Genomic DNA, 14,571 nt, shown 5'->3' on the forward strand with positions numbered 1-14,571 from the left:
TCATATTAATCTGTTAGCAGAATGGACAGACATGTGTAGCAGTTGATTTGAATTCCCACTGAAATTACCTAGAATGGTCAGCCAATTTCTCTTTGTTCCTATTTTTCAAATCCCAGTTTTTTGAAGAAACAAACCACATATATCTGTGAAGGATAAATGGTACAGATCCAAAACAAGAAATGCATTAGGCTTTCTGTAGTTTACTTTGTAATATAATCTTTAACATTTCATTATTGCTCCATTGTTGTATCTATTCAGTAATATGAATCTGCTGTGGTTCAACATCCATTTTTATTATAAAGCCATATTGTTAATTGAGTGGGTTGGCACGTAACACCAACACAACTGAACATTATCTATGGATAAGTGAAATGCCCCAAGGAAGACAAAAAGAGAAAAAAAATATCCATGGGATGTTTCAGTTAGAGTTGCAGTCACCAAGCATAGGGTAGAATAGCGATCCCCAACCTTTCCAGCTTTGTGGACCAGCAGCAGTGGCAGCAGGAGAGGAGAGGGGGTGGTTCTGCACAAGTGGCAGAAGAGCGTGTGCAGATCCATTTGCGCAAATGGCAAGCATGCACACATGCCAGTCGCATAAATGGAACTGCAGCCCAGTTCCAAACAGGCCTCGGCCCCATACCAGGCCTGAGGTAGAAGCTGGCCAAATCTCCCTGCACTTCTGTTTCTACAGAAAAGTCCTTGCAGAGGGATGGAAAGGCAGAGGAGATATGGAGTTCCATTTTTTGCTTGGCTTAAAAGCTGACCGTGAGGGATAGTTAGTCATTTGTTAGTCTTGTTCCAGGATTCTGACATGGGGCGGCATGACTTTAGGTACTTAGCTATAGATTGTGGTTAAGCTAATGAACCATCAATAACTTAGAATTATGGAAATAAAGTTTGTACCTTGCTAGAAATGTTAAAGATTATCATATTATAAAGTAAGAAAAGCATAATCATATCTGGGATGTGTGTGTGTGTGTGTGTGTATGTGTGTGTATGTGTGTGTATGTATGTGAGTGTGTTTGTGTGTATATATATATGTATATGTATGTATGTGTACATATGTGTACGTATGTGTTTATATATATAAATTGATTAGCAAGTAAAGACCCATAATGGTTTGTTTAAGAATAAGAACATTGATATCGGTCTTTATTTTCAATTATGAGAATTCTAGAATTTCATTTTTCATTATTTCATATTTGTAATAATTTTAGGGAGTAGAAATTTATTCTGCTGCAAGTAACCTTATTCCTTATTTTATTTTTAACCCAAAAAAGGAAGGCATATTAGTATTTTCATTCTAAGATAAAAAGGTCTTCATAGCTCAGCAGGTGTTTGATCAGACATAATAGAATAAATTGTGTTTCCTGTGTTACTTTTCTGTGGCATTCAGTGCATGGTTTATTCAATTATGATGTTTCTCTGCCAAGTAGGCTGCCCATGAACTCTGACACTTAACAGAACTAAAATAGAAATGATAAGAATGTGTTGAGACTCTGCTATTGCTATTTTAGTAAGTGTACAGTACAGAAATGCAAATGTTTAAACATTTATATTCTCATACTTTTCTCTAAGCTCAATATTGGATAAACAGGGTAAATCTGCTCAACCCTGTTGCAGTTACAACTTCTTTTGAATTCAGTATAGTAAACAGAAAAAGATGTTTTAGGGCATGAAGATGGACAAATTTCTTCACCACAGGGTCTGTCAACTTACTTGTTTATAATGTATTTCTTCTACATACATATTTACAATTGGTATTTTGTTCTGATAAAATGTATTTGATCTAATAATATGGAAAATATTATTTTCCTGGGTTTCTACCTAATATCTAATCCTGGGTTTATTTGATAAAAATCAAAAGTGTTAGTTGGGGCTGTTATTGGAAAATGATAAGTTCTCTAGCATTTCCACATAATTCCAGAAGTTCTCTTCTATCAGTTGAAATCTTGGCTAGCCTAGCCAAGTCTTTTCATTCCCTTGCTTGAATTTGTTTTATCCCTTCTGAGTGGTTGTTCATAACATCTAATGATTGTTATTTCTCCATAAAGAACTCTTCAGAATCCTGATTAAAAAGCTTCAAACATAACGGTAGGACACGTTTTGAGAGATAGATTGGAAGGGGCAGTGGTACCACTTAGTGAGCCCAGTGTCTTGAATTTTAGAAAGGTTGCCCAAAGAAATTAAAACTAAAATAATTCCTCATCAGTCCGTATCCAATGTGAAACGTATCTGCCATCTTTACAGTTTCTTTAAAAATATATATACTATGTTTTTTACTTGTTGATTGTTTTAAATGGATACTAAGTAAAAGATTTAATTGTACTGCTTAGATGTAGGAGAGAAGCTTCTATATTGTTGCTGTCCTGCATTTCGTTTTAGGTATTGGGCTGGATACGAAATGGAGAGTCCATGTTAAATGCTGGCCTAATTACAGCTAGTTCACTACAGGAGGCTGAGCAGCTGCAGCGTGAACATGAGCAGTTCCAGCATGCAATAGAGGTAAAGTGCTTTTTCCTATTAAATTTGATGTTGTAGTCTAGGAGACTGTGTAAAGGCAACTTCTGAAATATGGACTCGGAACTATATATTTGTTCATATTTAATGATATTGCTAGATGTACCACTTTAATATGCCAGATTCTATCTAAAAAGATTCTTGCCTCCCACATGAGCAGGTGGTCCAGAGGCAAAATTATCTTATGTGATTGATTTTTCATAAATCTACCACTGCTTGCATTTTCTGCATAAGGAATAATAGTCATCAATCATCTATATAGCTGCTAGGGCATATTCACATGTAAAGAAATTGTTTTGTTGCATTTGCTCATACTTGCTACAAAAGGTATGTTATCTTTTCTTGCCAAATATGAGAAATAGGATTTGAAATAATTAGATATAGGGGGCTTCTGCTTTGCCTCTCCAGCTGTGCCTGCTTGAAATGCAAAAGAGCTGCTGTCACTGAGTGCATAAAAATGTCAAGTTGGATGGGGCAACTGTGGAAGCAACACCTTAAAATTAATTGACCAGGTTATTAATAATCAACTGCACTAGGGCAATACTGAGGTTAAAATTATCTTCGCTTCTGTAATATTGGATATTTCTAACTTATAATTTCATTTATGATGTATTGCTCAAGTTTATGTTGCCATGGTAACATATTATGCATGGCTGAATCCTATATCATGGAAATAGGACTAATATGGAAGCAAAAGCACCAGTGCCTCTTCAGCAAGAAGCTGGTAGTGACGATATGCTTGAAAATTGATGTGAGTTGGATTATCCCATAAAAAAAACAGTGACCAAGTAATTCAACCATGTTTTGAATCAAGGTTGCATGTTCATGTTCCTTGATATAAGTAACAGAGGAATTCTAATCTCACCGGGAATAAGATCTGTTTTTGTTCTGTCTCTATAAGCTCCATAATTTCTTCATCTCGGTCTTGGGTTGAGGGACATATAGGAATGAAGAGCAGGAATGCATATTTATGTTATGAAAATTCCTCTCCATTTGATTATATGTGTGCAATGGTATGTGAAAAAGACCTTGAGAAATGCTGCCAGTCAGATAAAAGAGGGCATAGACTTCAGCTTCATAATGGGAAGAGAAAGAGGCACAGAAGGGACCTTCCTTGGCTTCTCAGGCTGTAAAAAGACAGATGGAAATGTGTACTTTCAAACTTGCAAAATTCTGTTAATGTAGCCTTATAATAAAGTACAATTAGCTCATCTGGTCTTGCACACACACACTGCCTTATAATCTAAATAAAGACAAGGGAGCACACATTGGTCATCCCATGTGATTGGGGGATATGTTGAAATGTACCCATCTAGTCAGTCTGTGAGTAGAGAACGCTATATCTCTGATTGTCTATCTCATTTTTTTTAATTTTAATCTTTGCCCATGATGAGGAAGGTGCAGCAGAAGAAAAGCAGACTTTTGTTAAAATCCGTTTATAGTAAGATTTGTGTGTCAGACTGATGTTTATTTATTTACTAGAGTTATATGCCACTTTTATTTGTACAACTGAAGGCAACGTACATAATATCCCCTCCTCCTGTTTTCCCCACCACAATAATCCTGTGAGGTGGGTTGGGCTGAGAGAGAGTGACTGGCACAAAGTCACCCAGCTGGCTTCCATGCCTACAGGAGGATTGGAATTCATGATCTTCTGGTTTCTAGTCCAGCACCTAGTTCCCCAACAAAAATAAGACATGGGAGAGTTGACATAAACCTCTTTTGGAAATGCTGATAATGCTGTATGTTCATGAACGTAATGGTGTACTTTGTTTGCATTTCATCAGAAAACTCACCAGAGTGCCCTCCAAGTACAGCAGAAAGCCGAGGCAATGTTGCAGGCTAATCATTATGACATGGACATGATCAGGGATTGTGCTGAGAAGGTGGCCTCCCATTGGCAGCAGCTGATGCTCAAGATGGAAGATCGGCTCAAGCTTGTGAATGCCTCCGTGGCTTTTTACAAAACATCAGAGCAGGTAGATTGTGTGGATGTTTGTTTAATCCAGTAATGTAACAGTTTAAATACCTTAAGCCACGGGTGTCAAACTCAATCGCGTCACATAACATATCGTGACGTATCACGATATTTTTTTCCTTTGTGGAGCCGGGGTCGGCGTGCCCTGCTCGTGACGCATCTGGCCTGCAGGCCGCCAGTTTGACACCCCCGCCTTAAACTGTTATAAACGTTTCTTACACATGTTCCCCAGCTGAAATGAATCCCACTTACAGAATCAGATCATTTGCTTTACTTCCGTACTTTGGCAACCAGAGGTACCATGATCTCAGCAAGCAGAACCTAACTGACCTTAGCCAAATCCAACAATGTAATGTCAGGTAATAATATGTATTAATTGAGGTTAATTCTTTTAAAAAATATTTTATGGAAGATTTGGGTATGACTAAAAGATAAACATGAAAACGTGCATAAAGAAAAGTTAAAAAAAAGATAAGAAAAACTGTAAGAGACAATACAGGCAAAGAAAGAAAAGAGAAAGATAATTTAAGAAGTGGCTTCCAATCTTCTCTATAGCAATTAAAAACAAACTAATTATCCCTCCTTCCTCTCTGGGATTACATTAACTTCTCTGTGCTTATTTATGCGTACCATGAATCAGAAAAGTTGCACGTATCAGATATGTAGGGCTGATCAAATGCTTGTGATTTTTAAAGAAGCTGGCAAACCAAGTTGTGATCGTTGGTTGATAATCATTTATCCCTCATCATTCCTGAACCTGTTGGCTGATAGGTATGTAGTGTGCTGGAAAGTTTGGAGCAAGAATACAAGCGAGAAGAAGACTGGTGTGGAGGCGCTGATAAACTTGGCCCCAACTCTGAAACAGACCATGTGACTCCAATGATTAGCAAACACCTTGAACAAAAGGAGGCCTTCTTGAAGGTAATGGTGACAGTTCCAGTGTACATTTTTCCCATATTTTATTAGGGGCAATTCTTGCACTTCCAGAGCCTAGTAAAAGATCCTTGGCCTTGTGTGCTTAATATCAAGTACTCTTCTGAAAAACAGCTTTTGGTCACAGAGATAGGCACAGCATACAACTGCAGCTGTTCTTCTAAGCAGTTTTCTAGTAGACTTTTATACATGTGTGCTGAGTTACTTAGACTGGTAATAACGTCTGGCTTTTAATTGAGGAAAGAGCAGGAAAAAATGAGGAATGCAAATTGGAAAGATTACAGAATGGGAAAGGAAGAAAGAGTCTTGTTTGAAAGTGGAAAAAGAATTTTCATTTGTCTTAGTCCTTTGTGACAATAATACACCTATTACTTGGCAGCTTAGAAAGAACACACATACAAACAAAGCATTGGTGTTAGGCCTGACAGAGTTAAAGTAGTTTCATTTAACCCAATGTAACTTTTCTTTCCTGTAACTTGGTGATAAATATTAATACTTAAGGCATAAATACGAATACGGCACTGTTTGAGAAATACTGCAGGAAAAGATGGTAACTGAAGAAAAAAAAATAGAAAGCAGTGGTTTCTCAGAACACCAGGTCAAAACTATTAGAGGTGGTGTAGTTAGTTAATTAGAATAGAAAACTGAAGAATGAAGAAAGCACTAGGATATTAAGATTTAAGGTGCTGGTACTTACCTTTAAAGCCCTACATGGCTTAGGCCCGGGATACTTGCAGGACCATCTGCTGCCGGGAACGACTTCCCATCGGCCAGTGCACTCACACAGAGAGGGCCTCCTCAGGGTGCTGTCGGCTAGACAATGTCGGCTGGCGACCCCCAGTGGGAGGGCCTTCTCTGTGGGAGCGCCAGCCCTATAGAACCAACTCCCCCTTGAGCTTTGGATGGCCCCGGATCTCCGGTCCTTTCGCCACGGCCTCAAAACACTCTTTTTCCATCAGGCTGGCCTGGACTGACAGGGATTTTAATTATGTTTTTAATTTTTAACTTAATTTTAATTTTAATTCTACTGGGGCTATTAATTTAATTTCTTTTTAACTTTTGTATTATTGTATTTTATTGTTGTTGGCCGCCCCGAGTCCTTCGGGAGATAGGGCGGCATATAAGTCCCAATAATAAATAAATAAATAAATAAATATTAAGTTGCTTGGCTACCCATTTAATATAAAACCTTGTTTATTTTAATGTTATGACCAGACAAGAGCATTTTTGAGATGCTTGGCAAAATAAACTATAGGTATGTGTAAAATGTATTTGTGGGTGGGATGGCTTGTTTCAGGTTCAAAACAGATTTCCTGTTTCATGTACTGTATATCCCTAGTTCCATACACTAATTAACACAATAATATGTAACTGATAACTTGGCAGAGTATATTATTTATTGTAACAATATTTGGAGGCTCATTTTATTAAATACTATTTTTATCAGAAATATTTATATTGGGACAGGGTCTCATGATGTCATATAATACTATAAAACCATTTTTCTTAGACTTTGTTCTATGGGAAATGTTATTTCGAAATTTATAGCTGTACAGTGTGAGCGCAGCTTATCTCAAGCACATAGCTAGAATTGATGTCTGCTTCCCTGGCATGACTTGGTAGTGTCCATCTTTCCTTGTCATGGCATACCTGCCTGGGGTTTTATCCTTCCTATCTACCCCTGCTGCAGTTTTACAGATAATTGCCTATCTTTACCATAAGTCTAAGGGACGCGGTGGCTCAGTGGGTTAGGATGCTGAGCTTGTCGATCAGAAGGTCGGCAATTTGGCGGGTCGAATCCCAAGTGCCGCGTAGCAGAGTGAGTGCCTGTTACTCATCCCAGCTTCTGCCCACCTAGCAGTTTGAAAGCACGTAAAAATGCAAGTAGAAAAATAGGGACCACTACGGTGGGAAGGTAACAGCGTTCCGTGCGCCTTTGGTGTCTAGTCATGCTGGCCACATGACCACAGAGACGTCCTCGGACAAACGATGGCTCTTCGGCTTTGAAACGGAGATGAGCACCGGCCCCTAAAGTCGGAAACGACTAGCATGTATGTGCAGAGGAACCTTTACCTTTACCTTTTACCATAAGTCTGCAGCTCCTGCTCTCAGCATAGCTACATACTGTGCATGAGCTTGCCTTTTGGAGCTGCCCACTAGCTTGCTATGGATAGTCCTCATAAGCATGAGGACGGCTATGCAAAACTGAAGAACTGTTACAAGTGAACATTCTTTTCCACCAACTGTCAAAGAACTCAGTCTCCTCCTCACTGCTGCTATGGCTTCTGGCATGAGCAGACAGCTAAAGCAGCACTCTTCAAATACAACAACTGATACGCTGTTGGGCGATTCAGATGGGTAAATACCTGTTACGAGATGGCTCCCTCTAGTGCACGCATGTCAAACTGCCAGCCCACAGGCCGGAAGCATCACACCAAAACCGCGCCTACCCCATTGCCGGCAATGGGGAAAACGTCACGATGCATTGCACGACATCACATGACGTCACGAGTTTGACATGCCTGCTCTAGTGTGATTCAGTCTGGTAAGTATCTATTATGACAGGGTTCTTCAAACTTGCTCCTTTTAGGACTTGTGGACTTGCACCTCCCAGAATTCCTCAGCCAGCATGCCTGGCTGATGAATTCTGGGAGTTGAAGTCCACAAGTCATAAAAGGGCCAAGTTTGAAGACCCCTGTACTATGAGAAGAAGTGATTTGAGCAGCTGAAAATGACAGTAGAAGGACTGCATCTCAGCTGTGGTTCAAGCTACAGAAAATGGGGGGTGGGGGCAGGAAGACAGCAGCTGCTGTCACATTGGTTTAGCTAATCTGCCAGAAAAATCTTTATTTTAACTACCTACAGTCCTTTAGTTCTTTTTAAAAAAAACATTTGAATGAGGTTTAAAAGAGATGATAGTATCTCACTAAACTTGACTGATCTAAAGAAAGATAAAAAGACCCAAACTGGTTAGTTTATGGATGGGTAAACCACTAGGGCAGGCATGTCAAACTGCTGGCCCATGGGCTGGATGCGTCACGCCGAAACCGCACCCACCCATTCCCAGCAATGGGGGGAAAGTCATGTGACATCGCAAGTTTGACATGCCTGCACTAGGGAATCTCTCCATTTTCATTTGTCCTGGGGAATTTTAAAAAAACCCCATCCATACGAAAGCAGTGATAAATCATGCTAAATATTTTTGTGAAGAAAATGTTGTGAATATGTCATCTATGAAGACAACAGGAATTGAGTTCAGTTCATTTGTGCCATAGTTTTGAATGGCTAAGGAAACACTGCACGAAATAATGACTGGCTATATGTAAAAGATTTCAAAATTGAATAACAAAATAATATTTTATTCTGACAAGAATTTATGAGCTAGAATCCAATTAAATACCATTTGTTGTAAGGTATCCAGAGTTGTTAAGAGTTGAGTGGCATACGCATTTAATATAGTTGTTTTTATTCCTTAGTAGAATGTAGGATAAGAACCCTTTGGCCTGACAGTTGAGCAGAGCTGGTAAAGTCAACTGTCACCATCATTCTCCCCTTTTAAAAATAAACTTTTTTCTAGAATTGGGTATTTGCATCCACAGAGTCTACATACCAATTCTGTGTGTAGATCTAACGTTAGATTTGAGTAAGAAGAATCTTTGCTCATCTTTGTTAATATATTGGAGATTAGTTAGCATGCTTGAATTGCCTATAAATAATCTCTGAGAAGAAACAAAACGTACTAAAATTATTCAGAAAGTGGTAACTATGAAGTTGGAATCTATTTCGGCAGTTGCTCTTCCGTGTATAAAAGGGACACAGTAAAGGACATCAAACATTTGAACTTGTTTTTCAGAAGAGTATTAAAAAGATTATTCAGAAATGACTCCTGCTGAACTCTTAACCTGATTGATTGCAACTTGCTTACTTCTGTGTGTTCCATATATGTCAGTCAATTCTTATTGGTGATTTTGGTTTGAAAAGATTAATTTTGATCTGGATGTATATGGCATGTTCGCCCTAATTTGACTGTGTTAAAATATGATTTAATGTTTCTGTGGTTTTGTGCTCCTCTGCTGATGTTTCCTAACCTTCAGATGTGTAGACCTCTATTCCCAGAATTTCTTAGCTAGTCTGGCCATTATAGAGAATTCTGGGAAGTAAAATCTACCCATCTGGAAGTTACCATGATTGGGAAACGCTGTTTCGTGCAGTGAATTCTGAATCTCCTGTATTAGTATCATAGCTATTCAGAAACTGACCCGATTAGAAAAGTAAGTCTCTCTCTCTCTGTGTGTGTGTGTGTCTCTCTCTCTGTCTCTCTCTCTCTCTCTCTCTCTCTCTCTCTCTGTCTGTCTCTGTATGTGTGTGTGTGTGTGTGTGTCTGCTCTCTCTGTCTCTTGTATGCTGGGGCCAATGCATTAATGCTCTCCTATCTAATTTTGCAGATTGTTGACATTAGCAAAAATATGTGTAATAGAGAGCCAGTTTGGTCTACTGGTTAAGGCATCAGGCTATAAAGAGGGAGACCATGTCCTGCCTTAGCCATGAAACCAGCTGGGTGACTTTTGGCTAGTCACTCGATCTCAGCCCAACCCATCTCACATTGTTGTTGCTGAGAAAATAAGGCGAGGAAAAGTGTGTTGGATATGTTTGCCGCCTTGAGTTATTTATAAAAACAATGAAGGCAGGATAGAAACGAAGACCTGCAGTGCTGCTGTTGCAAAGTTGTTTTGTTTCGACTGTCTATTGATAGCTTAAATAAATATTTTCTCAATGATTCAGAACAATGATGTCTGCATTATTTTGGTCCTTTTGGGGTGATGCATCTGTCTTGCCCTTTCTAGGCTTGCACATTGGCTCGGAGAAATGCAGATGTGTTCCTGAAGTACCTGCACAGAAATAGTGTAAACATGCCAGGGATGGTGACTCACATCAAGGCTCCTGAACAGCAGGTCAAAAGTGAGTTTGGATGTTTTGTCACAGGTTGATTTTAATATGGTTCAGCAGTTTTTTGGATAAGGCCTCAGTGATGAGATTTCCTCTTAATGAGGTAGACAAAAGTACCAAAATAGATTCTCTTGTTGTTGATGAATCTATTGCTCTTTCGTATCTCCAAAGCTATTCTGAAGGTAAGAGAAAGCTCATGCATGTAACTGACACTGTGGAAAGGCGGAAGGAAATACATCTTGCATAAACTAATATATTAGATTTGATTTATAATTAAAAGCAAATAATATAGGCAAGCGTTGCGTATGTTTATTGTTATATGGGCTTAAATTATATATTTGTGCATGATTTGTTCTTTCATATTTCTCACCTGGCAGATATCCTGAATGAACTTTTCCAGAGAGAAAATCGTGTCCTACACTATTGGACAATGAGAAAACGACGCCTTGACCAATGTCAGCAATATGTAGTCTTTGAAAGAAGTGCTAAACAGGTCAGGGTCTATCTTTATTGATATAGTTGAGTTGGGATGTTCACATCTTTTCATAATTCTTCCTCTAGCTGTCATTCAAGAATCAGCAACAAAACATCATGTCCCTATATGGTTCCAATATGTTTCCCACCTTCAAACACCTTTCTCCCAGGTTCCTTGTCAAGTCAAACTAAAGTTTACGGACTATCTTTTAGCATTCTGTGCAACACAAAAGAAAAAACAACAACAGAAAATCAGTGGACCCCCTTCCATATATTCATAGAGATATTAGAAATGCAGTCCACACACATACACGCACACACATCCATCCTTCCATTCTACATAAAAATGCAGGATTGTTTACCTCTATCTATCTATTGGAAAAAGAATAGATAACTTTTAACAATTTTAGGGGGAGCCAGTTTGGTGTATTGGTTAAGGCATCAGATTAGAAATTGGGAGATCCTGAGTTCTAGTTCCACCTTAGATTTGAAGCCACCTTGGGCTTAGAAGTAAACAAATTTATGGGAGTTTTTGTCTTGTCTTCCCCCCCCTTGCATCATTCAAATTATATTTTGTCACAGTCTGAAGTAACCTTGCACAATGATCTCAGTTGTGATTTTTTTTCTCCAGAAAGATTACTTCAGACTGTGACAAAAATATAATTCGAATGATGCAAGAAAAAAAAAAGACAAGACAAAAACTCACAGAAATGTAAATGAATAACCTCTTGTTGGGAAATGGTCATGTTGCTTCTCCTAGAAGAAGCTATTTAATTTTTCTTCTTCAATTGTCTTCTTAGGCTCTTGAGTGGATCCATGATAATGGAGAGTTTTATTTATCCACACACACTTCCACTGGCTCTAGTATCCAGCATACTCAAGAGCTCTTGAAAGAACATGAAGAATTCCAGATAACTGCAAAGGTAAATGAAATACTGTAGATATTTAGGTTTTCTGTTATATCACCATATCTTGAAAAATTTGGGCCCCATTTTGGAAAAAGTGGGTTAAATCCAACTCCCATGTCGTCTCTTTTTGTAAGCCTTCAGTGATGGGGTACCCCAACTTCTGAAGGCAAGCTATTGCACTGGTTTCTCAATCAAGATTTCTTGTTACAAAATGTGAAATATACTTATGATATCAGGATTTAAAAATGAAAATAAAGTATTATTTTTAATTTATTACCCGTAAAGTATGTTTTAAAGGGGTGGACAATAAATCTCTTAAGTTGGTGATGTAAGAAATTTGAAAGTTCTTTAATCTTCTAGATTTTGTCTTATTCTATGATATAGCTTTATTTTGGTTTCAAATTAATAAATATATTAACATAACTTGGGGAAGAAATATAAGATTTAAGGATCTCAGTGTGATGCTGAATTATATTCCTAAAAGATAGGATTTGTCAAAGAGCTTTGGCTTTATCAGGCTTGGGGTATACCAAAGAGGATAATCCTATATAACTGGAAAGAATGTAAGAGGATGAGTTTGTTATCTATTTTTGAAAAGTCTTTGTGCTCTAAGAATGAGAAGAAGACACATGTTGTATGATCTGGGTTTGATGACAAGCTCAATGGCTGAATTAATTCAATGTAGATCTTTATACTTATATAGATATTATCTTTTCCATTCTGATTGTTAGTTTGGGATTTGTTTTATTTTGCCTTTCAAGTTATGTTTAGTTCATTTAACCATTATAATTTATTTAAGGTTTTTTAAAATTGTATTTTCATTATTCAGTGCAGAATATTTTCTTTTGTATTGTACTTGTTAGGCATATGGTGTTAGCCTACAATGTTGGGTTGAAAATATATTAACCATAATGCTATGTCTTTAAGAAGTTAATTGGCCAATGGGTGTGTAAGTGTTCTCATGGCCATAAGAGGAAGCTAGGAACGTAGCTTCTCTCTCTCTCTCTGAATTCACTGATCTCTACTATTACTGTTTTTGCTCCGCTGTTGGTTTACTACTGTTGTAAACTTGAACTGTGTATTTGACCTCTGGACCGGTAAGAAGACTTTGTAGTTTGGATTACTCCTTGAACTGTTGCTATTGTTTATGACCTGGACTGTTTATTTTTGACTGTGCATTTTTGTTTTTACACCACCTCAAAGTAAAATACTTTTTGCTTTTAGAACTCAGTGTATTTCTGTGTGTGACTTTTACTGCTCTCAGTACCATTCCTTGTCTGTGCAACTCTTTGGTAGCACAAGGAGACCTCTGCACAAGTAAATTCCTTAACACTGGTTATGGGCCCAGGCCTGTACTGAGAGTAAGTACACACAGTATTCCTAGCTGAGTTTGTATTTGGTGTAAAATGGCACAAGAACTGTTGTCAGGCATCTCCTGGATAACCCGGTTGGATGGGACAAACTATGTTTCCTGGTCCACAAAATGCTGCTTGCTTTTGCGCAAGGAAGGACTATGGGCTTTAGTAAATAACCCACCAGATACTACTGCTTGGGATCCAGATGACGAAGAGGATGTAAAGAAGTTAGACGACTTTAAACGAAACAATGAGAAAGCTCTTTGCATTATTGGACTAACACTGAATGACCAGCAGCTTGTCCATATTCGTGGTGAGGAGTCTGCTGCTAGGTGTTGGGATGTTTTGCGAAGGCTTTATGTTCGTGACAGTGTGGGTGCACATATACACCTTACACGTAAGCTGTTTAGGGCTCGTCTGCAGAAGAATGGAGATATGCTGACCCATTTAAATTACATGAAGGCAGCTTTTCAAGAGCTTCATGAAAAGGAGCTGATTTTTTCAGAGTTGCATCAGGTCTACATTATTCTGTCATCTTTGGATGAGAGTTATGATGGGTATGTTTCTTCTTTGGAAGTCCTGACCAGAGAGGAACTGACTTTGACTAACATTACTGGGAGACTGCTGGAAGAGTCCAGAAGGAGGCGTGACAGAGACCAGCTGAGAGAGACACAGCCACAAGAGGAGCAGCCATTCTTCACTGCTTACAACGTCAAGAAATGTTATTCTTGTGGGGCTAAAGGGCATATAGCCAAATTCTGTAAGAAGGGTAGAAAACAGAATGTAAATAGCAGTGGGAAGGCTAAAAAGAGCATTGGTTTGGCTATTTCTGGTGAACCAACATCCAGAAACAATGAATTGTGGGTTGTTGATAGTGGGGCTTCACAATGCATTACTAAAGTGAAGGATAGGTTTATTAATATGAAAAACAGCAACCAATATGTTTCACTAGCAAACGGTTGGAGGATGAAGGCCTCTGGTGAAGGTAATTCCTATTGTCCATGCATTGATGAACAGTTACCTATGTTATATATACCTAAACTAAGATTCAACCTGTTATCTGTAAGGGAATTGGTTAAAGTTGGGTTTGTGGTAACATTCAGAGGGGAGCAATGCACTATTGAGAGGAATGGAACCTGTGTAACTGCTAATTTGAAAAATGGTTTATTCGTTCTCACAAGTAACCAGGTTAGTACAGTTAAAGCTAACTCGATATGTGAGAACAAGAAGCCACATGATGAGTGTATACATTTATTGCATAGGCGGTTAGGGCATGTAAACTTTAACTCACTACGTAAAACAGTTGAGTTAGTAGAGGGAATTACACTGAAGCCATGTAGTAAGTATTTGAATTGCAATGCCTGTAATCAGGAAAAGAGCAAGGCAACTCCTGCAAACAGGATAAACAGCTTCAAAACAACTGTACCTTTGGAAGTTGTGTTTGCTGATTTAATTG

The 14,571-nt window shown here is 38.4% G+C and overlaps 1 protein-coding gene across 2 annotated transcripts in view; it reads left to right on the forward strand.

Moving 5' to 3' along the window:
• Nucleotides 1–14,571, forward strand: part of TRIO (trio Rho guanine nucleotide exchange factor) — a 266,591-nt gene that overhangs the window by 138,442 nt on the left and 113,578 nt on the right. For both annotated transcript variants that reach the window (XM_081322967.1, XM_081322968.1), the window contains exons 16-21: nucleotides 2,386–2,505; nucleotides 4,308–4,499; nucleotides 5,270–5,419; nucleotides 10,276–10,390; nucleotides 10,756–10,871; nucleotides 11,653–11,775. In XM_081322967.1, coding sequence (XP_081179093.1) covers nucleotides 2,386–2,505; nucleotides 4,308–4,499; nucleotides 5,270–5,419; nucleotides 10,276–10,390; nucleotides 10,756–10,871; nucleotides 11,653–11,775 — 816 coding nt within the window. The remainder of the gene's footprint in view (nucleotides 1–2,385; nucleotides 2,506–4,307; nucleotides 4,500–5,269; nucleotides 5,420–10,275; nucleotides 10,391–10,755; nucleotides 10,872–11,652; nucleotides 11,776–14,571) is intronic.

The sequence above is a fragment of the Vipera berus genome, assembly GCF_964194415.1.
Source record: "Vipera berus genome assembly, chromosome: 3".
In the NCBI taxonomy this organism is placed as follows: Eukaryota; Metazoa; Chordata; class Lepidosauria; order Squamata; family Viperidae; genus Vipera; species Vipera berus.